This window comes from Heliconius melpomene, chromosome 6 (assembly GCF_056956725.1).
Source record: "Heliconius melpomene rosina isolate 202511_hmr_F chromosome 6, ASM5695672v1, whole genome shotgun sequence".
NCBI classification, from domain to species: Eukaryota; Metazoa; Arthropoda; class Insecta; order Lepidoptera; family Nymphalidae; genus Heliconius; species Heliconius melpomene.
In genome coordinates, this window is record NC_140394.1 from 12520059 (window position 1) to 12546580 (window position 26522).

General features: G+C 36.5%; 4 protein-coding genes across 4 annotated transcripts; 3 read left to right on the forward strand and 1 right to left on the reverse strand.

Annotated features, from left to right (window-relative positions):
• The first annotated feature begins 508 nt into the window (after window positions 1–508).
• Window positions 509–5055, forward strand: LOC146538585 (uncharacterized). Its single transcript, XM_085187166.1, has 7 exons — window positions 509–723; window positions 799–1023; window positions 1380–1528; window positions 2164–2320; window positions 2890–3017; window positions 4140–4279; window positions 4790–5055. The coding sequence occupies exons 1-7, from the start codon at window positions 702–704 to the stop codon at window positions 4947–4949; spliced, it is 981 nt and encodes a 326-aa protein (XP_085043292.1). The 5' UTR covers window positions 509–701; the 3' UTR covers window positions 4950–5055.
• A 591-nt stretch (window positions 5056–5646) lies between these two features.
• Window positions 5647–7587, forward strand: LOC146538586 (uncharacterized). The gene is made up of 2 exons (XM_085187072.1): window positions 5647–5677; window positions 6527–7587. The coding sequence occupies exons 1-2, from the start codon at window positions 5647–5649 to the stop codon at window positions 7585–7587; spliced, it is 1092 nt and encodes a 363-aa protein (XP_085043198.1).
• A 558-nt stretch (window positions 7588–8145) lies between these two features.
• Window positions 8146–11162, reverse strand: LOC146538587 (PBAN-type neuropeptides-like). Its single transcript, XM_085187427.1, has 6 exons — window positions 11023–11162; window positions 10383–10483; window positions 10107–10201; window positions 9699–9837; window positions 9046–9146; window positions 8146–8316 (listed from the first exon to the last, which is right to left on the reverse strand). Exons 1-6 carry the CDS (start codon window positions 11104–11106, stop codon window positions 8255–8257), a joined length of 582 nt encoding a protein of 193 aa, XP_085043553.1. The 5' UTR covers window positions 11107–11162; the 3' UTR covers window positions 8146–8254.
• A 2252-nt stretch (window positions 11163–13414) lies between these two features.
• On the forward strand, window positions 13415–15615 carry LOC146538588 (uncharacterized). The gene is made up of 2 exons (XM_085187428.1): window positions 13415–13505; window positions 15033–15615. Exons 1-2 carry the CDS (start codon window positions 13502–13504, stop codon window positions 15530–15532), a joined length of 504 nt encoding a protein of 167 aa, XP_085043554.1. The 5' UTR covers window positions 13415–13501; the 3' UTR covers window positions 15533–15615.
• The last annotated feature ends 10907 nt before the right edge of the window (window positions 15616–26522 follow it).

Consider the following 26522-nt stretch of genomic DNA (forward strand, 5'->3'; position numbering starts at 1 on the left):
GTTGAGTGGTGGAACTCAATGCTGCGCTTTTCCTCGACACCAGAGCGGAGAAATGAAAATATGAAATATTTTATTTCATCGAGCGGAAATCGAACCCAAAACTTGTCGCGTTTACAGCCACACTTTGTGCCCCTGTTCACGAATGATCTCTGTTAGTTGTATTTCTTTAATAATATTAAAATGTTTAACGTCCAGTCGACTCGTCCAGTTTTTGATTAAAAATTATTTCCTATTTCTTGTAAGTAGGAAAAATGTAATAACTAAAGCAATGGTTTTCTATTCATTTTAGATTTAATACGTCCGCACACAAATCAAGCTAATGAGCGACTACGTCAGATTTTACGACAAAATATTGTCAATCATATTGTGTAGTATGCGGGGCCATATATTGAATGAACTATATTATTTCCAATATGGTATTGACAATAATAGTTTGTGTGTGTTTTTAAGTCTGTGGGAAAATGTATTCTGTGGTCTTGTGACATTTTATTCAAAATTCGAATTTAAAAATGATTTCGTAACGGTCGTCGATCAGTGACATATTCGCTGAACGCTAGAAATAAAGATCAACAATATATTCGCTGTTTTATGTTATTACTTATTATAATGATTGACTTATAGTGTTTAAATATAAAGTACCTTTTTATTGCCATTAAAACAAACAATATTGAATAATAATTTAATTATATATTAAAGAAAAAATGGAATCCACATCGAAGAACAGTACGTATACAAACATGCCAATATTATTAATAACTATTTCAGATTCTATAAAATGAATTAATTAATTAATTACAGAAATAAACGAACTACAAAAAATTATAAGTAAAATGCCAATAGCCACGTGTTGTGTGACCGTTTTACCTGAATTTGGTGTGCGTTGGAGGGAAATTTCCAATGCAGTTAGAAAGGCTAGATTACCAATGACCCCCCCAAGTGTGGCCAAAATATTATGTCGACATGTTGTTAATACGTTACCTAGTGAAGAAATTAATGAAATAGTGGCGAAATTAAGATTGAAATGTAAGTTTATCGATATTTCTATACTTTTATATTGATATCATAAAGCTAAAGAATTTGTTTATACACACTAATTTCAAGAAGTTTTGGTTTTAAATCAAGCATGAGCAACGATGAGGCTTGCCAAGCGGTTCTTAAATAGTAGTTATTTGTTGAAATTCTTAAAAATACACTGATTATATACATAAAATATTACTCCATATTTCAAGATAATAATTCTTAATTTTTTTAAATGTTTATAAAATTAAATTGGCTAATTAACATATTCAACAGTAAACAATTCACTGTAACAGTGGGTATGGCACAATGGTATTTCTAGATTGTTGGCACTTTTATTTAAATCATTATTTTTTTTCCAGTTGAAGTAACGAGAAAAAGAACATGGCATGTAATAAAGTTAACACAACAAATAACAGATGAGCCTGTCAATGTTTTAACCAAAGTTCTACCTTCAAGAGTTTTGCAGGCAGTACACAATATAAAGGGATTGAGAAATATGGAGCCAGAGGTAAATAGTGGCTTCAAAGTAGGGGATTCAATTTATTTAAAATAATTCTATATTATGTAGAACTCGAAGTTTTTTTTTTGTGTAACAGGGCTTGAAGCTGTACTGTACAATAAATATTTTGTTTTTAAGAGAAACTACTTGAGCATTTGCATTCTGTAGTAGTATGCCATTCTTCAAAGTTATAAGTTATTTTCATTTCCTTATTCTTATAAACAAGATAAATATTCGCAATGTTTTCTATGTTCGCATTTGGAAAAAAATATTAAAGTTAATAAAATCTTAATGCATTCATTTGTTATATTTTTTAATACAAGACTAATTTAATCTCATAAATTTTTTTCCACATTTCCAAAAATGATAGTAGTTACATCTGCTAGCTTATGAACTATATCTGTAATCTGTTTATAATTTTGAAGTTGGGTGCGAAGTAAAACAAACAGGCTTAGTAATTCAACATCGTAGTAATCATTCTTTTCATTGTAGTAGGTGACAAAATTATAAAATCTTTTTTTATTTTTTTCTTTAACAAAATCAAAGTATGGTTTACTTTATATAAAATTATTTTTTACTTTTTAGTTTGTCAGTTATTTTTTTGTTAAATAGTAATTTATTAGATATTTTTTCTATTATTCTAGGTATATACAGCAAAAATGGATGATCTCATCTACATTAGTCTACAAATGGTATCTCAGACCCAGTCTGGATCAATATTATATGTGGCTGCTGTACCTAACGAACCTGTAGCGTTGGCGAACTGTATCAAAGGGAATTTACTAAGTGCTTGTGTTAGAGGTTAGTACACAAATTATAATTTTTTTTTACAGTTTGCCGTATAGGAGGATAGGTGGAGGAGGAACCTTGGAGATTATTGTTAAGATACTCCATTCCCACTTCAGAGAAACCCGTCTCCAGGCATTGAGTATTGAGTGGCAGAACTCAACGCCGCATATTGCTTCGTTACTAGAACAAGGAAATGAAAATATTAAATTAATGAATGTTTATCTTATTTTACCGTTGGTTGCTAAATTCCCTTTTTTATTTAAATTTTTATATTTATCTTGTCCCAATAGACGCGACTGCAAATGTGACAGTTGTGGTCGTGGGTTCGATATGTACTATACCATATAGGTGATGATCGTATTTAAGTTACTAATTTATCTCCGCTTCGGGAAGATAAAGTGGCACAGCGTGTGACTGTAAGCATGACGGTATGGGTTGGATTACCACTCGGGGGTTATGGATTACGTTATGTTTTCACATCCTCTCTGCCAAAAACATAAAGCGCGTAGAAGTTCCGCCACTCAAGACGCAATATTATTTTTATATTTAATATTTCAATATTATGTTTAATATTTTTTCAGGTCTAGGCTACAATAACTTCGAGGACGCATGTCTGAACGGACAGGACGTGTTTTCTCTATTACGTATATATAACACTAATCATAATGAACAACCGGATTATTTGACGGAGGCGCCATCTTATTCAATGGTTAGTAGGTAACTAGTATTACAAGAAAGTGGGCAACGGAGTGTTAGCACTAGGTTCTTTTTGTCGACCCTATTGTGTGCGGGATACAGTGTGAAGCTTATTTTTTAATGTTACGTTACATACAGACAATATGTTCTTTATAGAATCGCAAACTATGCATTTGCAGCCAAGTTGATGTACATGAGCCTACAAAGGTTACTAAGTTGGTACAACCAATTTATTTCGAAATGAACAAAATTTATAAAATGACTCGAAATTAATTGAGTATTCGTGTAATGTCTTTCCTTCAAACCAATTTAATTGGTAGTGTAGCATAGCACACGGTACAGCTTGTATTTAATAAATAACTAGTGTTTAGTTTGGCGGCTTCCTTCACTTGCACTGCCATTAGACAATGACATATATATAAATTTTAATTACAAAATTTTTTTACTTGATTATATTTTTTTTATTAAAAAACACTAGGATTCTAAGTTCCCTTTACTTACTCTGCTATATACAGTGTAAAGCTAAAGAAATAATTACAAATTTATATTTGTAACTTTTATATGTTTTGCTTTCTATTGCTGGACCAACTGCTGGACTTACAATCATGACAATAGTATGGAACCCTCAATAGAAGAAAATAACTCACACCTTTACTAGTTGTCTTTAAATAAATTTTATTGACGTGATAACAACTTATTATTTATTTCCAATTTACTCCTTCATTTTACTATACTAAATGATAATAGAGTGACAATAATTTAATTCAATTTATAAAAGTATGCATTTGTTCATCAATGAATAGAAATAAATCGTTAGTAAACCTGCTTTACGGACACCGGTTTTTTAGTTTCAGTCGTGGTTTTCAGCTTGTAGCAGAGTAGGCAACGGGACCCTAATGTTGAGACATCATGTTCTCTACGCACCGCCGAATTCTCGAGGCATTTTAAAACGCGAAGCTCAACGCCGCCATTTTCTTTATTACCAGAGTATGAAAATAAAAATATTAAATTTATAAAAATTCTCCTTCTTGGGAATTGAACACTACAACCGTCGCTTTTATACAGTCACATGATTATTTTGCCACGTGAATTATTTTATGGTTTTTTTCTAATTTTATTTTTTTATTACGTTTAGGTACCATCGATAACCCGCAATGGTATTGATTACACGTCTAGAGGTCAGATTGAGCAATGTGCTAAAGGAATCCTAGACTCCGCACCCTGCTTGAACAAATTGACAGTGACAAGTGAAAGGGATTTCTGTGACCCGGACAGGTTAGTGTTTTTTTGTTATAAGTTTTATCTTACTATTAATATTATAAACTAACGTCCGCTTGAACTAAATTATTTATTTATAGATCTGAATTACTTTCGTGTTCTAATAACATTTTTATTCTAAATATAATATCCATATATTAGAATGTAAAATTTCAGCATCATTGCTTACACATCAGACTCGCTATAATTTATGTAATATATTTTTTATAATTAGGCTATAATATAACGATAACTATAAGGGGCGAAGCCGCATTTGATTCCCTAATATACTCGTACATATGGACAGCGACAGCTGTGGGTTTGATATCCACTCGCAGGTATGATTGTATTAATATATTTTCATTTCCCCACACTAGAACAAAAGGCGTAGCGTTAAGTTCCGCTCAGCATGCAATGTCTCAAATAGAGTATCGGGACACTCGACCCTCTCTCCTACTCTACTATATGCGAGCTTACATACAGCGTGAAACTGCAAAACATTTTTTTAATAATCTGATTTGTCCACAGATTAAATAAGAAAATGAAAGTGACAATAGAAATACAAAGTGAAGATATAGCGCAGACTTTGCTCTTTATGGCGGCAAAAGGAGCAATATTACCTAATTCTGAGCTCTTTCAAGTCTTCCATAAGACTAAATCTAATAAAGTACACATAGAGGAAGAATAAATGGTTTTTAAATTCTACCAGGAATCGAGCTAGTGTTTTGAATGTTATTGCTAATTATGTTATGAAATTTTTTATCTAATGTCTAATATTAAATGATTATTGTATATGGTTGTTGTTTTTTTTTGTGGCTAGCCTAAGAATTTCATTAAAAATAGAGTTATAGAGAGAGATAAGAGTATATAGAATATAATTTTTAATTTGGTTCAGTTGTTAATTCAGGTTGAGGGTTCTGTTCCCACTGACGGGAAATGAAATATTGAAGTTTTTAATTTTACTGTCGTAACGGCGTTGAGTTTCGCTACACAAAAAGGCAATATCTCGAGAATTTAGCGAAAAGTAGGAGTGTCTCAATAGGAAACATAGTATCTCAATACTAGGTTGCTTTGTCTACCCTGCTATGTGCAGGACACAGTGTGAAGCTATCAATTATTTAATTTTTGTATAAGTTTTGTCCAAAAATAAACTTCTAAATAAATAATTAAAAATATTTTTTTAGACAATGTGTAGAAATATGACAGGATTGGACTAAATGTAGAAAAATTTGAGGCACGGGATCCAATGTCGATACGTGAAAATTTTCAAACCTTTTTTAAAATAAAGAATAATGCAGTATAATTGAAAGCATAAAGTCGCTTTCCTTAATAAAATGCGTTTAAATAAAAATTGTTATTGTAAAGTAATAAAATGACAAAACAAAATGAAACTCTTATCGAATATATTCAGCATTGGTAAGCGTAGATTAATTTTAGTATATCTTTTGTTATTTTACTTTAATATTTTTTTTTTAAACTTTTTTTTCTGTAGTAAACATAGTGACATATTTATTAATTTATCAAAAATACAAACGAGTTTTCCCACATTCCCACATGTCTATGTGTAGAAAAAACCTAGTGCTAAAACACTCCATTCTCCAATTACCGTCTAATTTTCGAGACATTGCACGTTGAATAGCGGAACTCGAACCTACCTCTCTACTCTCGTAAAGTAGCGAAAGTAGAATATGTATGATATATTCCCACGACCACGATATGAGGTCAATATATATACGTATACATATATCATCAATGTTATTTTAGTTTAACGAGAGCTAAGGCACTCCGCCACCCATTTCACGACCAATTTTCAGGACAATGCGCGTTAAAGAGCGGAATTCAACATCGTGCTTTGTCTTGTCACCAGAATGAGGAAGTGAAAATTATTCATTCCACCGAGTCGGATATCCCAATCGTCCTGTTTACAGTGAGACGAAAGTGCACCACGACGGCCTATTTTTCTTTTTCTCTGTTATTTGAAGCAATTGTTTTATTTTAATTGAATTTGATTTTTGTTTATCTTGATATATATATTAAAATTTTGATGTTTACTTAAGCTTAATAATAACTACAAAATAAATTCAAAATAATGCTAATATGGTTTTTATAAAAGAGATAAGTATATAAGTTTCTCATCGTTACTTGAACAACGCCTCAAATTAAGACTGCAGGAAAATTAAAATGAATATAACATATTAAAGTAACAAGACCATAATCCCTGCATCAAAGCTTACATTTTTTAAGTTAATATCAACCTAATTTCAGGATACTACTCAATGTTCATAAAACTACTACATGGCTATTTATTATTCGCGGCGAATCTAGAGGACTTTCACGCAATCGCTAAGAAACTTGTTCCAGAACAATTGGCAGATAGCTTAAAGAGAATTAGTTCAAATACGAACATGAGAGACCGCGAATATGATTACGAAAGTAGCTTTGAGACTGAAACAGTATATGATTTACGTGAAAAACATGATAATAGACAAAACAGAGGTAAAAAGACAAACAAATTAAGCAATATCCATATTAAAGATGCTATAGAAGCTACTATAGATTTCGAAGAATTAGTTGATAGAGTTAAGAAGCGCCTAGAAAAAGAACTGACAGATAAACTATCTAATAATAAAGAAACTAAAAAAGAAGACGACGAAACTACAAAAGCTAGAGTTAAATATTTAACTACTCGCAAAAAAATTAAGGATTTAGATGGTAAATCAGAATACATAGATGAAATAACTGATAAAACAACAAAATATAGACCTGAGAAACCTATAACAGTTGGAACAGAACGATATGAATACGCAGATGCTTTAGAAACAACGTATACAAATAAGGACAGGAAAAAAACGACAAGAGAAAAAGATTATGATGAATTTAAAAAGATAGAAATGATTAAAAACGACAGTTACGAAGACTATAAGACTCCTGCCAAAGATACCAACGTGTATTCTAGTAAGGAGAATAAACGATTTAAAATAAAAAAAAGTCCAATTTCTAAGGAAGTTTCTCGAAAACCGTTGAAAAAAGCAAAGTCACAAATTTACAAGCCATCTTATGCAGAATCTGGTGAAGAAGTGAAAGCAAGAACCGAGAATATCGTATATGAAGATTATTTAAGTACGTCTAGCGTTAAGGATTTGAAGTTAGGTACTTATAGGCCGACCAGAGAAGTATATACGATTGTTACACCAAACTATGTTTCACCGGCGGGAGCTGAAAGATATGATTTTGATGAACCGATCCCAGAAAAAGATAGAGAAAGGGAACATTTCAAATATTTTGGTAATCCACCCGCGAGAATCAATAAAAAAATGTTAATATGATTTCTTGTTTTGTTTTTTTAAATGTTCTTTGAGCTGTAGCCTCAGAAAATTAGATTGTGTGAACTATACGAAGACTTCCTGCTCTCCTACACATCCTAAGGATCCTTTATGCCAACTTTCATTTTTATTTGCGGTGTAGTTATGCTATGCTTTTTGTCAGTCAGTAGGTAATGGACAAAAAACATTGTAATGTTTCAAAATTGTTAACTGTTACTGTTCCGAACTTTCCGCTTTGGAAAGACAAAACGCGGTTCCACCATTTAACTTTTACACACAACGTCTTGAACCTGAGCGTAGCCGTAGTAGTAAAAAACTTCAAGATTTAATAATGGAAAAATATGAAAATAAGTAATTAATTAAGCAGCGTTGAGTTCCACCACTCAACATGCCTCGAGTATACGGCGAAAAGTGAGGAACTGAAGTGTCCTAGTGTCAAGTTTCCTCCATATACCCTGCTAAGTCCGGGATACGGCATGAAGCCTAAAATAAATTTAATTAAATAACTAGGTTTTTTTAGTGTCTTTAACGGTAAAGGACGATACAGTAAAATTAAATAAATCAAATTGAGATCACTTTATTACTAGCACCTTAAAATATCATACAATAACAATTATATTTGTCTAAAACATAGTAAATCCCATTATAAATGTATGTCCGGTGTTCGAATTTACGTAGATTTGGTCTTGTTGATGCTTCTTGCTACTCTAATTCGTGATTCTGGGTACAAATCTGGAAGAAATAAATTATATACTTTAAAAAAATCTTAGCCCTATAAAAAAACCCTAATTACACGCAATATCTCCAGAAACTGGCGAAAAGTGGGGAACGGAAATGTCCTAATATTTATACTAGGTTCCAAGGTTCCCACCGTCTTCCTTGCTATTTGCGGGATACAGCGTGAAGCCCAAAAAAAACGAACTTGAGGTACACTGTGACGCAGGGGCACAAAAGTGTGACTATAAACGGAATAGGTTGGGGTTCGATTCTCACTTGAGAAATGGAATGTTAAATATTTTCATTTTCTTTCTCTTGAAACGAAGCAAAATGTGGCGTTGAGTTACGCTACTCGGCTACGTAGGTATATTATATATCGCCTATAGGAGGATAAGCAGAGGTTTGTTGGTTAGTTATCTTGGTGGACTTCTAACAGATATGTTTTTGTATAGGCGTTTTTTTTAAATTTTTCAGGTAATTTTTTTTTTGTTAAATTTCTTATGTGGGCATGGCCCATGGGCTAAGGAAATTTGTGTCAAGAGACTCCGTCTCCCAAGCATCGCAATTGATTGTGTTTTTTCTTTATACTAGTGCGAGAGAAAGAAAATAATTCATTCATTCATTGAATTGAACCCACAATTGTCACGTTTAAAGTTAGACCCAGCCCCTTAAGACAGCAACTTAATTTAAAAATAATTATTTAAGTTTTTATGAAAATTGATTCCTGGTCATTAAAAGTCATACCATAAAGTAACTCTCGGCCAAGTCTAGGAGTTAGTTTGAAGTTCCTGCCGAGTCTTGGGGAGAAGTAGTTGGATCTCGGATCAGCCATTAATGCATCAGGCCTGTAATAAAATATAAAATTTTATTTCTCGTGTTCGGGCGGAAAGCTAACAAACTGTCTTAATACTAGGTCACCTTAGCCCCCATTATGTGCGGGATACCGCGTAAACCCGGTTAAGTGCGAACTGGATTCGCCCACCGCGGTTTCCGCCTGAATGACTTAATGACAGTTGACAAAATGCTCATTTTATATGAAATGAACTACAAATATAAGTTTGTAACCGTTTCTTATTAAAATATGTCTAGAAATTCCTAATTTTTGTATTTTTTTTCTTTATTTCTATTGTGACTTTTCAATTCTTGTCAAATTTCATAATTGTATTGTCTACTGTAAATACCCCATACGGTGGCGGTAATTACGCGGTTAATTTCATACAAAATACTGCAAAAAAAGAAACATAAGCGCTTGTAGGTACCTACTAGACTGTTACCTGGATATTTGCAATTAATTTCAGCTTGATATCTCTAACTATCTTGAAAAATCTGACAAGAAAACTTCCTATGAGGGCAACGTTTTTTCTTTATAGGTACGGAACCCTAAAAACGTAACTTACCTCTCTTCATCAGCAGGAGTGGCGGACATCCTCTCAGGGAGCTTTCTTCCCAAACGTGGGGTAAAATCAATGTTTTCGTATCTTTTCTCCTGTTCCAAAGCACGGCCCAATTTTGGTGTGAAAATTACCTTTTTCATAACTGAAATAAAAAAATACACAGTACACATATAGCAGTATCAACAGAGGCAGCCTAGTGTTAAGACACTCCGGTCTCCACATAAATTCAAATTCAAATTCAAAATATTCTTTATTCAAATAGACTATTATAAGCACTTTTGAATCGTCGAATGAGAGAACTTCTGCTTGAAATTGAAAAAATACTCGTATTTCTGTTTAGGATAGTCCATTTGTCGGAAAGGATTATATAGGCTATATTGCATAACGTTAATATAGTTCAAATTAATTTACCTTTAGGTGCAGCATCGACTTGCATTTCGTAAGGTAGTTGCTCATAATAGTATTTCAATGCGTCAGCCGCTTCCAGCAATCTTAGGAACGATTCTCTGGAATCAAAAGAAATTAATAAATGCTAAGTTCAATTTTTTTATTTTTTCTCTTTAAATCTTAAATCTTTACCCGAAATAAATATGTGAACATTTCAATTTTTTTTTCCAAAACATAAGTTTTTTTAATAATTTTTTATACGTTTTAAAAAAAAAAAGCTTTAAATACATTAAAAGTTACCTATCATCTTCATTAACAAGTGCCAGTGATCTCTTGCCGAGTCGGGGACCGAACCAGAGACCACCTCGGTCACTGTGCGCGCCTCTGTCGAGGCCGTCATCCTAAAAATATAAATATTTTACATTAAACAGGAAATCTTTTGTAAATAAGTGAATTTAACTTTAACATTGTCATTATTTATATGGCAACACTTGGTAATCCGAAAAGCTACGTCCCTAAAAATTATACAGTTTAAAATATAAATAAAAAAATTACATTTAAAAATAAAAAATCTACCTATGGTAAGAAAAGAGTCCGGGCCATCGGTGGCCGGGATTTCAGTGTGAAAAAACCTCACAACAAGCACTGGCTCAATTAATACTGTCTTCTGTATCTAATACTTAATCCAACACCTAAGCTATGATCTCTTAAAATCTACGAGGCTTTTACTATTAACCTGTGAACTGAATTGACTACTTTAAAATGGGAAACACGGGTCATTTGAGGTCTGGTTCCTACTTGGGCTATTGAATTATTTTTATATACTCTGGTAACTACAACAAGTGCGGGGTTCCACGGGGTGTCTCGATATTAGGTTCCCTTTGCTTATCATTTTATATGCTATATCAATACATGTTGGTAAAAGAACAAATAAACTAACCTTTGTATTATCGGAGGCAGCCAAAAAGTTAATGAATGAAAAAATTATTATGAAACAAAAGAACGTATCCGAGATAGAGAACATTTTTATTGATTGAATTTCGTGTTGAGTGATTGTAGTCCACTGATGTCTGTGGCAGCCAGCTCGCTCTTTTATACTAAAGGTGATTGAAAATATATGGTAATGAAAGGGGTAGACTGGGGTGTAAAAGAAAGTTACGTTTGTTTCGAAAGACATATGTTACGCTGTATCCCGCGTATAGCAGGGTAGGTACATTAGTGAGGTAGGTTTAATACATAGTAAACAAAAACTAAACCCACCCGTCCTGACATTACATTAGCAATAAACGTGATATTATTATTATTATTTGACGATAAATGTTAATTTTTGAAAAAAGTTTTGAACATACAACTTGTCCGCTTTTTGACATACAGCTAATGGTTCTATAAGTACGAGTATATGTATATCATAAAATATTAGGTCATTGAGTGCGACACGTCATGACAGTAATAAAATACTCGTATATTAAATATAGTTAGATAGTCAAAGAGTACTCAAAATAAAGTGAATAATGTAAAATAACACTTAAGATGTAAACAAACAGCTTAAAGCTTTACCTACATAGCAGCTAGAAGAACCACCAAATTTTTGCGAGTTGACTCAACTCAACGCTAATACAAACTAAACGCCGCTCTCCGTAAACTAGCCATGTCTTAACTGAGCCACAGTTTTACACATTATAATATAGAACTCGGTACCCCATGAGTCCCCAATCTCCCCTATTAGCTTAAAGTATTAGTAACAAATTGATATAAATGCGACAAATAAGACAAAGATTATCGGCGAACTTATATTGCTTTCTATTTATATATTTACATAGGTACTAGTCGTGTCCCTCGATGGTGCCTGTCTACAATTTAACTGCATACTCTACAACCTAGTGTTGAGACACTCTATTCTCCATTTTCAGCAAATTTTCAGGATATAGCGTGTTTCACGACAGTTTTTACCGCCTTTTGTATTATCAGACCTTAGACGAGACATTTAGTAGTGTTTAGTGGTTTAGAGAATTCAATTTCCAATGTGATTAATAAAAAAAACCCGCCAACCAGACTGTAGTGTCTCTTTTTTAACATTTTTTTAATATTTTCAACTGTTTACGCCGACTGCTCCTGCCATAACCATGGCCGTAGGAATGGGAGCGGAAGCGTCTTAATGGGAATGGAATTTCTTAACACTAGTTTCCCAGGTTCCCTCTGCTTACCCTGCTATATGTGGAATATATTGTTAATCTAAAAAAAAACTAATATCGCAGTTGAAATCAAAAACGCTAATTTAGTAAAAAAGGATGTTGTAGACTAAGGATGTTATCCATTAGTATCGTTTTACACAATCGTCTTATAGTTCTGATTAAGGACTTTAAATACATACATGTTTGTTTGTATGGATGGTCCTTCTTATATATGCAGTAGCAGGTTCAAACTTTTTACAAAGCAACATTACTGAACCAATGTATAAAATCAATGAAGTGTCATCATCTCATGGTTGTTCTCAACTAGATACGGTAAATCATTGATATATATTAAATAGAAAAAAGGACCAAGAATAGATTAAAATATTTGTGCCTATAATATATCACACCTTTAGAAAATTATAGTAACCTTTTAAAAATATAATTGTTTTGGGAAACGTCAAATAAAGATTTGTACAATTACGTTTTTATACAAAAATTAAAATTACTATATATTTTTTTTCTTCTCAGTAAAAAAAGGATACAGCGTCTCACTGTAAACACAGCGGCTGTAGGTTTAATTCTTATTTGGGGGAGCGAATTATTGTCATTTTCTTACTTTGGTAAGAAGACCAAGCGCGGCGTTTACTCAACATGGTATGTTTGGAAAATTGAGAAATGAAATGTCTTGACACTAGGTTCCCTCTGCGACCTTCCCTGCTATGTGCGGGATACAGCGAGAAGCTAACAAAAATCCTATGTATATATTATTTAATAGGTACTTATTTATATGACACGTTTCTCAATATGCATTGGGTTAGTCAATTGAGTGAGCGCGCGAATTGGTTGGACGGTGTCATGTAATACAGTACAAGAAAGTTTTTTTTATAGTAGGATCGGCAGAGGGTATCCAGTGTTAACACACTTCGCTCTTCTACTCACTAGATATTGCGTGGTGTCTGGTAGAACCGGAATTCAACGCAGTAATGTCTTGTTATTTGAGCGAGAAAAATGACAATAATACATTCCCCAAGTGGGAATTGAACCCACATCACTCACTCGTATTCGTTACGCACGAATGGTGAAGATCATTATTTATAATAAAAGTAAAACCAAAAAAAACCTTTATTGTTGGTTAACTATCGCATACCGAGACATCTTCTCGTATGTAGGTAGTAGGTAGAGGGATAATTCAAAGTAATTCATTGTGCATCCGACCGCACGTGAACGGATAACGCGCTTCAAATTATGTGTGAGTTACATTTTTTATTTATTTATCATTTTTTAGCTTCACGCTGTATCCCGAACAATAGGGAATCTAGGGTTAAGACACTCTGTTCTCCCAGCACTGCCCAATTTTCGGCTCATTGCGTGTTGAGTGGCAGAATTCAGCGCCGCAGTTTGTCTTACCAGAGCGAAGAATTGAAAATGGCAGATATATAGTGGTACAGCATCTAAACTAGCAAGCATCATCAACTCAACTAAAGTGCTCATTGTCACGTTCCGCGTAAACCGAGCGTGCAACCGAGAGAGCGGAGAACGCGATAGAGAGGCACCATCGGCCGAAGCGTTCGGCTTGTGATTGTGACGCACATTGTTACTTGTAATTTATCAAGCTAATTGTAATTTTCAATAAATTTTTCCTGTGTATTACACAAAATTATGATAATTCAGTGATAGTAATTAAATTCAATTCTTAAAAGTACCTATGCAATTTTTCTTCAATGCCGGCGTTACAGCCTTATCGCAAAAGATTGTTGTCCGACCTTAAAAAAACTCTATATTCTTCTCAATTTTTTTGACAATCTTTCTTTTACTTGAGAGTGAAAACAAAAGAATGTAGTAATAATATAACTACATATCAATGAATTAAATGTAACTGAGGTCCTAATTTTTATAATTAGGTATATTGTAACGAGGCCATCGAGTCGCAATGTGACTGACTGACAACTCGGTTAATGGTTATATTTAAATTATTTTAATTTTCCCATTCTGGTAGGCACATCGTAGCGTTGGATTCCGCCACACAATTTGTAACGTCTCGCAAATTATACAGTGCTGAAAAAACGGAGTGTTTTAACACTAGCTTCCAAAAGGGAAAAAGCGTGAAGCTACTGACTTTTTTAATGTAGCCAAGAGATGGTCACCTCAGAGTTAGTTTATATATACACAAAGTTTTATGTTCAAGTCCATTAACTGCGCTAGTAGGTAGAAATATTTATATCATCTAATAAATATATAACTAATTTCGTACATAGCCATAGATATTGTTACAAAATTTAACAAGGATATTAGGCAGGCTTAGTATATTTTTTTAGTGTAATACTGCAATTAATATCAAGTTTTGATTTAAACACATAGAAAACGAATGTTTTTATATTATCCTTGAGGAAATTGAAATCCATTTTAATCTGTCACATTTATAGTGCATGTGTTTTATATATTTCTATAGTATGCTAATACTCTATACTAATATTATAAAGGCCAAGAATTCATTTGGTAGAACACATAATCTAAAAAATATTTAAAATTATACTATACTTATTTATTTTATGTAGTCCATTTATCTAGGAGAGCTATATATAGTCAATTTCTGTACGTCACCCACACATGATGTAACCCACTGTTCTTATTTAAATTGCCCACGAGAGCAGTCTAAATATTAAGCTGGTTAAGTATATATAAATTCTTGATAAAACTAATTTTATTTTATTTTATTATAAAAAATTGTAGTAATGCGAACATTTTTAATTAACAAATATATTTTGTATTATTCCAGTGAAACTACTTTTGTTCACGTTTCTGGTAGCAGTTGTCACTGCTCACCCTCTAAAAGAAGATGAAGACATAACAGCCATAGAAGAACTAAAGAAACGGGAAATAGACGATTTAAAAAAAGTACTAGATGATGTCTCATATGTAAATAAATTTAAAAATATGATGGCAGATTACGTAAAATCTCAATACAACGAATTAACCGTCCACGATATGGAGAAAATCCAAGACTATTTAGAAGATTTTTGCCACAAATTCGCTAAAGACCTAAAAGATATCATAGAAAATGCTGAAAATGTGAAAGAAATTGATAAAGTCGATGATGGTCTACCAGATTCTACGTTTGAGGATGTCAAAAATTGTATTAAAAATGAATTGCCTAATATAAAGGAAGAGACTGCCGATCAAGTCACTTTTGCTTTAAGGAAAAATATTTATATGACGAGGCAGAGAATCGATGAAGTAATAAGAGAATCTCAAAAAGCTGCAATTGATCATTCATAATAATAATTATTCTTGTGAACTGTAGATTGAAAAACTAATATGTAGTGTTTGTTTTATAATCAATAAAAACGTGTTGTATATTATTTTCCCTTTAAATTATATAAAATGTTATTCAGATAATACAGACTATTAGAATAAAAGAAATAATAATAGCATTTTGAACCCTGTATGCGCGATCGTTGTGGGTTCAATCTCTATTTGGGGTAATGATTATTTCCGGAGCTGGTAAACGCGGCGCATAAAGATGTCACACGCAATGTTTGGACTTTTATCTCTAGATTTTCTTCACTCTGCCTATTTTGAAATGGAGGAAAAGACTTGAAGTAATTTACCTTTTTGCGGCGAGAAATAATAGTATTTAAAATTATGTTTCTCATTTATCTTATTTAATAGTGCATTGTTACGAGAATAAATATAGATTTAATTTCAAATATTTAAACTAATATTCAGGTCATGTCTTTGCCCACGATGGTAACGACCGGGTAACTTATCGACCGTACCTGAAGTTATGTTGTCAAGTTTTTGGGCATTGTTCATTCACATAGCAGTAAATCAAGTAAAGTAAAAAAAACTAGCTAGCTAACTTCAGGGAGGCTCCGATCGTCGTCGATACTGTAGATAGCGTTTAATGTCTCAAGCACAAAGGGATCACAGATTTTATTGAACTAATAATAATAGTGTTATTTGTGTCTACTCATAATGGGTGCAGACCTGCATGATCCAATAGAGAAGTAAAATGAAAAGGTCCTCGGAGTCTGCGTGCTAGTGCCAGAAGACTAACTCTTCTCTCGACTTTTTGAAGACTGAGAAATGCCATGCGTAGCGTTAGGCACTTCTGTTCAAACAAATTCTGTAGATTTCATTTAGTACATTAAACAACAACACCGCACAAAAACAGCACAGACATTTTTTAACAGCTCGTATTAATGTTTAATCTGTTGGTAGTACTAGTAGAACTACATTACAGGGGTATAACATGGAATTGTCCTCTGTGACCAAGGGACTAACTCTCTTATTTGTCGATGAATAACGAAGGAACAAATGGTAAGTCATCTTAAAAGATTTTAGAGGTGTCTAAGATGTCACCTGAGAAGATATCGCCGAGAAGTGCTCTTTGTAGCATCGCGTGCTCCATTGTAGATGTCCTATATGTAGAGAATTATATGACTGGACTGATTTACATAACATCGATGAACCTAGTGTTAAGACACTTCGTTTCCCACTTTCCGCGCAATTCTGGAGGCATTGTGTGTTAAATGGCGGAACTTAACCCCGCACTTCGTATTGACACCAGAGCGAAGAAATGAAAATATAAATTTAAACAAATATTTAATTTCCTCGAGTGGGGATCGACCTTACAATCAGTCGCGTTTACAGTTACACTTTGTGTCCCTGTGCTAACACTAGCCTGAATGAAACATAAGGGAATGGAATGGAAAATGGGAATATTTAAACAGTCACTTATATTTGAATAATATTTTGTAGAAACGAATTATGTGCTAGACTCATTAAAAACGATGCTGTAATGAAGTAAGATTCGCGATGTTGCCGCAAAAGTCGCCGATTAGCGAGAAAATATTGGTGCCAACTAAAACAAACAGCCTTAGTAATTTCATACTGTAGTATGGTTGGTGTAGCATTAGCTTGACACCGGCTTAAAAATTATAAAATCTTTGTAAAATTATTTTTTACTTCTTAGTTTGTTGTTACAAGCCGGTTTTTCTTTTTGTTAAAAATTAGTTCGATTGTAATTTTAATTCGATTTTATGTGATGGTAGACCTTAAAAGAATGCTTCTAAACGAGTAGGTGGTAGTTGCCTTATGTAAAACTTTAATCTTAATTACTATTATTTTTGTGCAAACTAACAATTTAGCATTAACAAATATTCGGGCATCATATTCGTGCGTATTGGAAACCTTATTCGGGCGTTTTTGAAGTCGGCTGAAATTTTGAATATCCTCTTTTATAAAGTTGGTTAAAAAAGAAATGCAACCATGGGAAATCTCACTTCTGACACGAATTTTTACAATTATAGTACAATAATTGTAACTATAAACAATTATAATTTTTACCAAAAAAAACAAACTTCTTCAATTTCAACAGGATTCCATAATCAGAACCTAGCCAAACTTTCATCAAACTATCTTTGAAGTGTACTATTGTGATTTTTGTGGTATCTATATACCGTTGTCAAAAATGGACAAAAAAAATGAGGCCACACAGGAAACACTAGCTTTCAATTAAAAAAAAAACATCAAAATCTTTTCACCTAGTCAAAAGTTCTGAGGAAACAAACAAGAAAATAAAAAAAAAACAGTCGAATTGTAAACCTCCTTTTCTTACAGAAGTCGGTTAAAAAGGATGTGATGTTACAAAAATATACACGTATATTAAATAATTACCTTTAAGTTCAGAGTATATTATTATAAATATAAATATGAAATATGAACATTGGTCGTATTTTTAAATTCGGTACAATCAAAAATTCTTATAGAAATTACAATAATGTAGATCATATTAGAAATTGACAGATTAACGCCCAATGTTAATAATCAATCCTAATCCATAAATTGCAACCATAGATTGAAATAGACAGAGATGGAGGACGGCATGCAGGTTAGTGATTGGATAGACATGTCGAACAATACAAGATTGACGTTAACTGGAGATAGGAGATACATTATTAACATTGGGCGAAAAGCTATAAAAATATATATCAGACGTTATTCTATAATGACAGTTGTCAGTCAATTCTGGTTATTAAATTAATAATCATGGAGTTCAATCGGGCGAAGCCGCGGGCGGGCCGCTAGTATAAAATAAAAGCTGACAAAATATAAAAGGATTACAATAAAACACTGTATCAAAATGCTAAAATTTATTAAGTAATAAAATATGTCGAATTCATAATCGTGTCGCGTCCAAGGTTTTTAGTAAAATTGGAATTGTTTCTTAAGGACAGAAGGCATATCGTTAAAACTGTTGAAGCAAACGCAAATGCGGCTCTTGCCTGGAGAATTGGGGAAGAATCCTGGTCCGGGGATAAGTCCTGAAAATAGTCATTCATGTTTTACAGGGACTTTAATTTTCGTGTTGCTAACACGATCACGAAAAAACAAAAACTGTGTTTTTTAGCTTCATGCTGTAACTCACATCTGGCAGGGGAGACAAAGGACAGCTAGTCACAAAACACATTATTCTACACTTTTCGTCGAAGACTCAAGACATTGAGTGGCAGAACTCAATGTCAACGCTAACTCAACGCTTTGCCTTGATTCCAGAGTGAGCTCTGGATCACAAATAATAGGACGATTCATCTATAAAGAATACGAGTAAAACGTATAAGAAATAAAAGAATTAAGAATTAAAATATAAATAAAATTTCCTAACAAAGGAAAACACAAAGTAAAAAAATAACTTTTTTTATACTGTTGCCATAAAAAATAAATACAAATTTCTTACCACTTCCAGGTCTAGGCAAACTAACAACCGTAGATGGATGGCCTGATACCGGCAAATTTTGTTCTGGCGGCTGTAGGCCATTTTGTTGAGGCTGCTGTTGCTGCTGGGGTTGCTGTTGGCCATTTTGTTGTGGACTATTTTGCTGAGGCTGTTGTTGTTGCTGAGGTTGCTGTTGGCCATTTTGTTGTGGATTATTTTGCTGAGGCTGCTGTTGTTGCTGGGGTTGCTGTTGGCCATTTTGTTGTGGATTATTTTGCTGAGGCTGCTGTTGTTGCTGGGGTTGCTGTTGGCCATTTTGTTGTGGATAATTTTGCTGCGGCTGCTGTTGTTGCTGGGGTTGCTGTTGGCCATTTTGTTGTGGACTATTTTGCTGAGGCTGTTGTTGTTGCTGAGGTTGCTGTTGGCCATTTTGTTGTGGATTATTTTGCTGAGGCTGCTGTTGTTGCTGGGGTTGCTGTTGGCCATTTTGTTGTGGATTATTTTGCTGAGGCTGCTGTGGTTGCTGGGGTTGCTGTTGGCCATTTTGTTGTGGATTATTTTGTTGCGGCTGCTGTTGTTGCTGGGGTTGCTGTTGGCCATTTTGTTGTGGACTATTTTGCTGAGGCTGTTGTTGTTGCTGAGGTTGCTGTTGGCCATTTTGTTGTGGATTATTTTGCTGAGGCTGCTGTTGTTGCTGGGGTTGCTGTTGGCCATTTTGTTGTGGATTATTTTGCTGAGGCTGCTGTTGTTGCTGGGGTTGCTGTTGGCCATTTTGTTGTGGATAATTTTGCTGCGGCTGCTGTTGTTGCTGGGGTTGCTGTTGGCCATTTTGTTGTGGACTATTTTGCTGAGGCTGTTGTTGTTGCTGAGGTTGCTGTTGGCCATTTTGTTGTGGATTATTTTGCTGAGGCTGCTGTTGTTGCTGGGGTTGCTGTTGGCCATTTTGTTGTGGATTATTTTGCTGAGGCTGCTGTGGTTGCTGGGGTTGCTGTTGGCCATTTTGTTGTGGATTATTTTGCTGCGGCTGCTGTTGTTGCTGGGGTTGCTGTTGGCCATTTTGTTGTGGACTATTTTGCTGAGGCTGTTGTTGTTGCTGAGGTGGCTGTTGGCCATTTTGTTGTGGATTATTTTGCTGAGGCTGCTGTTGTTGCTGGGGTTGCTGTTGGCCATTTTGTTGTGGATTATTTTGCTGAGGCTGCTGTGGTTGCTGGGGTTGCTGTTGGCCATTTTGTTGTGGATTATTTTGTTGCGGCTGCTGTTGTTGCTGGGGTTGCTGTTGGCCATTTTGTTGTGGATTATTTTGCTGAGGCTGCTGTTGTTGCTGGGGTTGCTGTTGGCCATTTTGTTGTGGATTATTTTGCTGAGGCTGCTGTGGTTGCTGGGGTTGCTGTTGGCCATTTTGTTGTGGATTATTTTGCTGCGGCTGCTGTTGTTGCTGGGGTTGCTGTTGGCTATTTTGTTGTGGATTATTTTGCTGCGGCTGCTGTTGTTGCTGAGGTTGCTGTTGGCCATTTTGTTGTGGATTATTTTGCTGAGGCTGCTGTGGTTGCTGGGGTTGCTGTTGGCCATTTTGTTGTGGATTATTTTGCTGCGGCTGCTGTTGTTGCTGGGGTTGCTGTTGGCTATTTTGTTGTGGACTATTTTGCTGAGGCTGTTGTTGTTGCTGAGGTTGCTGTTGACCATTTTGTTGTGGATTATTTTGCTGCGGCTGCTGTTGTTGCTGGGGTTGCTGTTGGCCATTTTGTTGTGGACTATTTTGCTGAGGCTGTTGTTGTTGCTGAGGTTGCTGTTGGCCATTTTGTTGGGGATTATTTTGCTGAGGCTGCTGTTGTTGCTGGGGTTGCTGTTGGCCATTTTGTTGTGGATTATTTTGCTGAGGCTGCTGTGGTTGCTGGGGTTGCTGTTGGCCATTTTGTTGTGGACTATTTTGTTGCGGCTGCTGTTGTTGCTGGGGTTGCTGTTGGCCATTTTGTTGTGGACTATTTTGCTGAGGCTGTTGTTGTTGCTGAGGTTGCTGTTGGCCATTTTGTTGTGGATTATTTTGCTGAGGCTGCTGTTGTTGCTGGGGTTGCTGTTGGCCATTTTGTTGTGGATTATTTTGCTGAGGCTGCTGTTGTTGCTGGGGTTGCTGTTGGCCATTTTGTTGTGGATAATTTTGCTGCGGCTGCTGTTGTTGCTGGGGTTGCTGTTGGCCATTTTGTTGTGGACTATATTGCTGAGGCTGTTGTTGTTGCTGAGGTTGCTGTTGGCCATTTTGTTGTGGATTATTTTGCTGAGGCTGCTGTTGTTGCTGGGGTTGCTGTTGGCCATTTTGTTGTGGATTATTTTGCTGAGGCTGCTGTGGTTGCTGGGGTTGCTGTTGGCCATTTTGTTGTGGATTATTTTGTTGCGGCTGCTGTTGTTGCTGGGGTTGCTGTTGGCCATTTTGTTGTGGACTATTTTGCTGAGGCTGTTGTTGTTGCTGAGGTTGCTGTTGGCCATTTTGTTGTGGATTATTTTGCTGAGGCTGCTGTTGTTGCTGGGGTTGCTGTTGGCCATTTTGTTGTGGATTATTTTGCTGAGGCTGCTGTTGTTGCTGGGGTTGCTGTTGGCCATTTTGTTGTGGATAATTTTGCTGCGGCTGCTGTTGTTGCTGGGGTTGCTGTTGGCCATTTTGTTGTGGACTATTTTGCTGAGGCTGTTGTTGTTGCTGAGGTTGCTGTTGGCCATTTTGTTGTGGATTATTTTGCTGAGGCTGCTGTTGTTGCTGGGGTTGCTGTTGGCCATTTTGTTGTGGACTATTTTGCTGAGGCTGTTGTTGTTGCTGAGGTTGCTGTTGGCCATTTTGTTGTGGATTATTTTGCTGAGGCTGCTGTTGTTGCTGGGGTTGCTGTTGGCCATTTTGTTGTGGATTATTTTGCTGAGGCTGCTGTTGTTGCTGGGGTTGCTGTTGGCCATTTTGTTGTGGATTATTTTGCTGAGGCTGCTGTTGTTGCTGGGGTTGCTGTTGGCCATTTTGTTGTGGATAATTTTGCTGCGGCTGCTGTTGTTGCTGGGGTTGCTGTTGGCCATTTTGTTGTGGACTATTTTGCTGAGGCTGTTGTTGTTGCTGAGGTTGCTGTTGGCCATTTTGTTGTGGATTATTTTGCTGAGGCTGCTGTTGTTGCTGGGGTTGCTGTTGGCCATTTTGTTGTGGATTATTTTGCTGAGGCTGCTGTGGTTGCTGGGGTTGCTGTTGGCCATTTTGTTGTGGATTATTTTGCTGCGGCTGCTGTTGTTGCTGGGGTTGCTGTTGGCCATTTTGTTGTGGACTATTTTGCTGAGGCTGTTGTTGTTGCTGAGGTGGCTGTTGGCCATTTTGTTGTGGACTATTTTGTTGAGGCTGCTGTTGCTGCTGGGGTTGCTCTAGGTAATTTTGTTGCGGTTGTGAGTTGTATTGTGTAACTGTGGTACCACTTTGTCCCCAGCTATAAGAATTAGATCCATAGTTGTTTCTGTAACTACTTGAACTGGCTCCATTAGAACTCCATGAACTGGATGAAATATAAGGTGATGAATGATATCCAGGTTGTAGGCCATTTTGCTGAGGCTGCTGTTGCTGCTGGGGTTGCTGTTGGCCATTTTGTTGTGGATTATTTTGCTGAGGCTGCTGTGGTTGCTGGGGTTGCTGTTGGCCATTTTGTTGTGGACTATTTTGTTGCGGCTGCTGTTGTTGCTGGGGTTGCTGTTGGCCATTTTGTTGTGGACTATTTTGCTGAGGCTGTTGTTGTTGCTGAGGTTGCTGTTGGCCATTTTGTTGTGGATTATTTTGCTGAGGCTGCTGTTGTTGCTGGGGTTGCTGTTGGCCATTTTGTTGTGGATTATTTTGCTGAGGCTGCTGTTGTTGCTGGGGTTGCTGTTGGCCATTTTGTTGTGGATAATTTTGCTGCGCCTGCTGTTGTTGCTGGGGTTGCTGTTGGCCATTTTGTTGTGGACTATATTGCTGAGGCTGTTGTTGTTGCTGAGGTTGCTGTTGGCCATTTTGTTGTGGATTATTTTGCTGAGGCTGCTGTTGTTGCTGGGGTTGCTGTTGGCCATTTTGTTGTGGATTATTTTGCTGAGGCTGCTGTGGTTGCTGGGGTTGCTGTTGGCCATTTTGTTGTGGATTATTTTGTTGCGGCTGCTGTTGTTGCTGGGGTTGCTGTTGGCCATTTTGTTGTGGACTATTTTGCTGAGGCTGTTGTTGTTGCTGAGGTTGCTGTTGGCCATTTTGTTGTGGATTATTTTGCTGAGGCTGCTGTTGTTGCTGGGGTTGCTGTTGGCCATTTTGTTGTGGATTATTTTGCTGAGGCTGCTGTTGTTGCTGGGGTTGCTGTTGGCCATTTTGTTGTGGATAATTTTGCTGCGGCTGCTGTTGTTGCTGGGGTTGCTGTTGGCCATTTTGTTGTGGACTATTTTGCTGAGGCTGTTGTTGTTGCTGAGGTTGCTGTTGGCCATTTTGTTGTGGATTATTTTGCTGAGGCTGCTGTTGTTGCTGGGGTTGCTGTTGGCCATTTTGTTGTGGATTATTTTGCTGAGGCTGCTGTGGTTGCTGGGGTTGCTGTTGGCCATTTTGTTGTGGATTATTTTGCTGCGGCTGCTGTTGTTGCTGGGGTTGCTGTTGGCCATTTTGTTGTGGACTATTTTGCTGAGGCTGTTGTTGTTGCTGAGGTGGCTGTTGGCCATTTTGTTGTGGACTATTTTGTTGAGGCTGCTGTTGCTGCTGGGGTTGCTCTAGGTAATTTTGTTGCGGTTGTGAGTTGTATTGTGTAACTGTGGTACCACTTTGTCCCCAGCTATAAGAATTAGATCCATAGTTGTTTCTGTAACTACTTGAACTGGCTCCATTAGAACTCCATGAACTGGATGAAATATAAGGTGATGAATGATATCCAGGTTGTAGGCCATTTTGCTGAGGCTGCTGTTGCTGCTGGGGTTGCTGTTGGCCATTTTGTTGTGGTTTATTTTGCTGAGGCTGCTGTTGTTGCTGGGGTTGCTGTTGGCCATTTTGTTGTGGATTATTTTGCTGCGGCTGCTGTTGTTGCTGGGGTTGCTGTTGGCCATTTTGTTGTGGTTTATGTTGCTGAGGCTGCTGTTGTTGCTGGGGTTGCTGTTGGCCATTTTGTTGTGGACTATTTTGCTGAGGCTGCTGTTGTTGCTGGGGTTGCTGTTGGCCATTTTGTTGTGGATTATTTTGCTGAGGCTGCTGTTGTTGCTGGGGTTGCTGTTGGCCATTTTGTTGTGGATTATTTTGCTGAGGATGCTGTTGTTGCTGGGGTTGCTGTTGGCCATTTTGTTGTGGATTATTTTGTTGAGGCTGCTGTTGTTGCTGGGGTTGCTGTTGGCCATTTTGTTGTGGTTTATGTTGCTGGGGCTGTTGTTGTTGCTGGGGTTGCTGTTGGCCATTTTGTTGTGGATTATGTTGCTGAGGCTGCTGTTGTTGCTGGGGTTGCTGTTGGCCATTTTGTTGTGGACTATTTTGCTGAGGCTGTTGTTGTTGCTGGGGTTGCTCTTGGCCATTTTGTTGTGGATTATTTTGCTGAGGCTGCTGTTGTTGCTGGGGTTGCTGTTGGCCATTTTGTTGTGGATTATTTTGCTGAGGCTGCTGTTGTTGCTGGGGTTGCTGTTGGCCATTTTGTTGTGGTTTTTGTTGCTGAGGCTGTTGTTGTTGCTGGGGTTGCTGTTGGCCATTTTGTTGTGGATTATTTTGCTGAGGCTGCTGTTGTTGCTGGGGTTGCTGTTGGCCATTTTGTTGTGGATTATTTTGCTGAGGCTGCTGTTGTTGCTGGGGTTGCTGTTGGCCATTTTGTTGTGGATTATTTTGCTGAGGCTGCTGTTGTTGCTGGGGTTGCTGTTGGCCATTTTGTTGTGGTTTATGTTTCTGAGGCTGTTGTTGTTGCTGGGGTTGCTGTTGGCCATTTTGTTGTGGATTATTTTGCTGAGGCTGCTGTTGTTGCTGGGGTTGCTGTTGGCCATTATGTTGTGGTTTATTTTGCTGAGGCTGCTGTTGTTGCTGGGGTTGCTGTTGGCCATTTTTTTGTGGATTATTTTGCTGAGGCTGCTGTTGTTGCTGGGGTTGCTGTTGGCCATTTTGTTGTGGACTATTTTGCTGAGGCTGCTGTTGTTGCTGGGGTTGCTGTTGGCTATTTTGTTGTGGATTATTCTGCTGAGGCTGCTGTTGTTGCTGGGGTTGCTGTTGGCCATTTTGTTGTGGATTATTTTGCTGAGGCTGCTGTTGCTGCTGGGGTTGCTGTTGGCCATTTTGTTGTGGTTTATTTTGCTGAGGCTGCTGTTGTTGCTGGGGTTGCTGTTGGCCATTTTGATGTGGACTATTTTGCTCAGGCTGTTGTTGTTGCTGGGGTTGCTGTTGGCCATTTTGTTGTGGATTATTTTGCTGAAGCGGCTGTTGTTGCTGGGGTTGCTGTTGGCCATTTTGTTGTGGACTATTTTGCTGAGGCTGCTGTTGCTGCTGGGGTTGCTGTTGGCCATTTTGTTGTGGTTTTCGTGGCTGCTGGCCTCTTCGTCCCCAGCTGTACGAAGAGCTTTGCTGGTTGCTATTTGAATAACTATTTGAATTTCCAGAGCTCCATGAACCGGATGACGGTGATTTGTCTGCAAATATTTTTTTTAATTTCAACATTTATTAATCCTTTATACTTATTATTTTGACAACGCAAGCAAGTAATGCTAGAGGATTTTATTTAAATTTTATTATATTTAACTTCACGCTTTATCTTTCTCTTTCGCCTCGTCCGCTGTCATCAACCTTTTCATACAACATACCCTTCGGGGGGTCCTCATGCTTTTTACGTGACCTTCTTCCAGTATCTTTGATACTGTGTTTTCGAAGGTCAACCGAGGTCTCCCCTTATTTTTATTTTTTCTAGGGAAATAATTTTTAATTATTTATTCGATAAGCATATTATAGATTATAGATTATTAGTAGCATAAGTTCTGCCACTCAACACGGAACGTCCCGAAGATTTGTCGGCACCTGGGGAAAGTGGTCTATATATCAAGTATCCCCAAATCCACTGCTATATGCTAAATATATCGAAAGGCTTAAAAATATATTAAATATATACATGTTCATTATATTTATATACCTGATGGTGGTTGACCCCATCCACTTGGGCTTAGGGAGTCATAAGGTGATGGAATATTTCCTCTCTGTGGGCCAAGTGATGGTCTGCTCGGATACAACGGACTGTCGTTTGGGCCTGCACATGTGTTTTTCGTATAATATTAGCAATAATTTGTAAATATTTGTATTATTTGCATTATAATTATTTATATCACATTTTGTTTGGTCAGAAATATTTAAAAGACATACAAAGATTATGGAATTTTCTATAAAGAACTACAAAGAAACCACTAATAAAAATTAATATAATAATTATAAATTATTTTATTATGGCTTCATTCATAATTTATTTCTTAATTATTATTTAAAATATATAATTGTTATGAATGAGGCTGTCGTGGCGAAGCGGCACAAGGGTGCGACTGAAACGCTCTTGTTGTGGGTTCGATCCCCACTCGAGGAAGTGA

What these genes read in the sequence shown, in the direction of transcription:
- LOC146538585 (XM_085187166.1), top strand. Translation starts at nt 702, where the DNA reads ATGGAATCCACATCGAAGAACA. An exon ending in GGAATCCACATCGAAGAACA is followed by an intron (nt 724 to 798) that starts GTACGTATACAA and finishes AATTAATTACAG; the next exon opens with AAATAAACGAACTACAAAAA. An exon ending in GGCGAAATTAAGATTGAAAT is followed by an intron (nt 1,024 to 1,379) that starts GTAAGTTTATCG and finishes TTTTTTTTCCAG; the next exon opens with TTGAAGTAACGAGAAAAAGA.
- LOC146538586 (XM_085187072.1), top strand. Translation starts at nt 5,647, where the DNA reads ATGAAACTCTTATCGAATATATTCAGCATTG. An exon ending in ATCGAATATATTCAGCATTG is followed by an intron (nt 5,678 to 6,526) that starts GTAAGCGTAGAT and finishes ACCTAATTTCAG; the next exon opens with GATACTACTCAATGTTCATA.
- LOC146538587 (XM_085187427.1), bottom strand. Translation starts at nt 11,106, where the DNA reads ATGTTCTCTATCTCGGATACGTTCTTTTGTTTCATAATAATTTTTTCA. An exon ending in AGTCGATGCTGCACCTAAAG is followed by an intron (nt 9,838 to 10,106) that starts GTAAATTAATTT and finishes TTTTTATTTCAG; the next exon opens with TTATGAAAAAGGTAATTTTC. An exon ending in TGGCCGAGAGTTACTTTATG is followed by an intron (nt 8,317 to 9,045) that starts GTATGACTTTTA and finishes TATTTCTTCCAG; the next exon opens with ATTTGTACCCAGAATCACGA.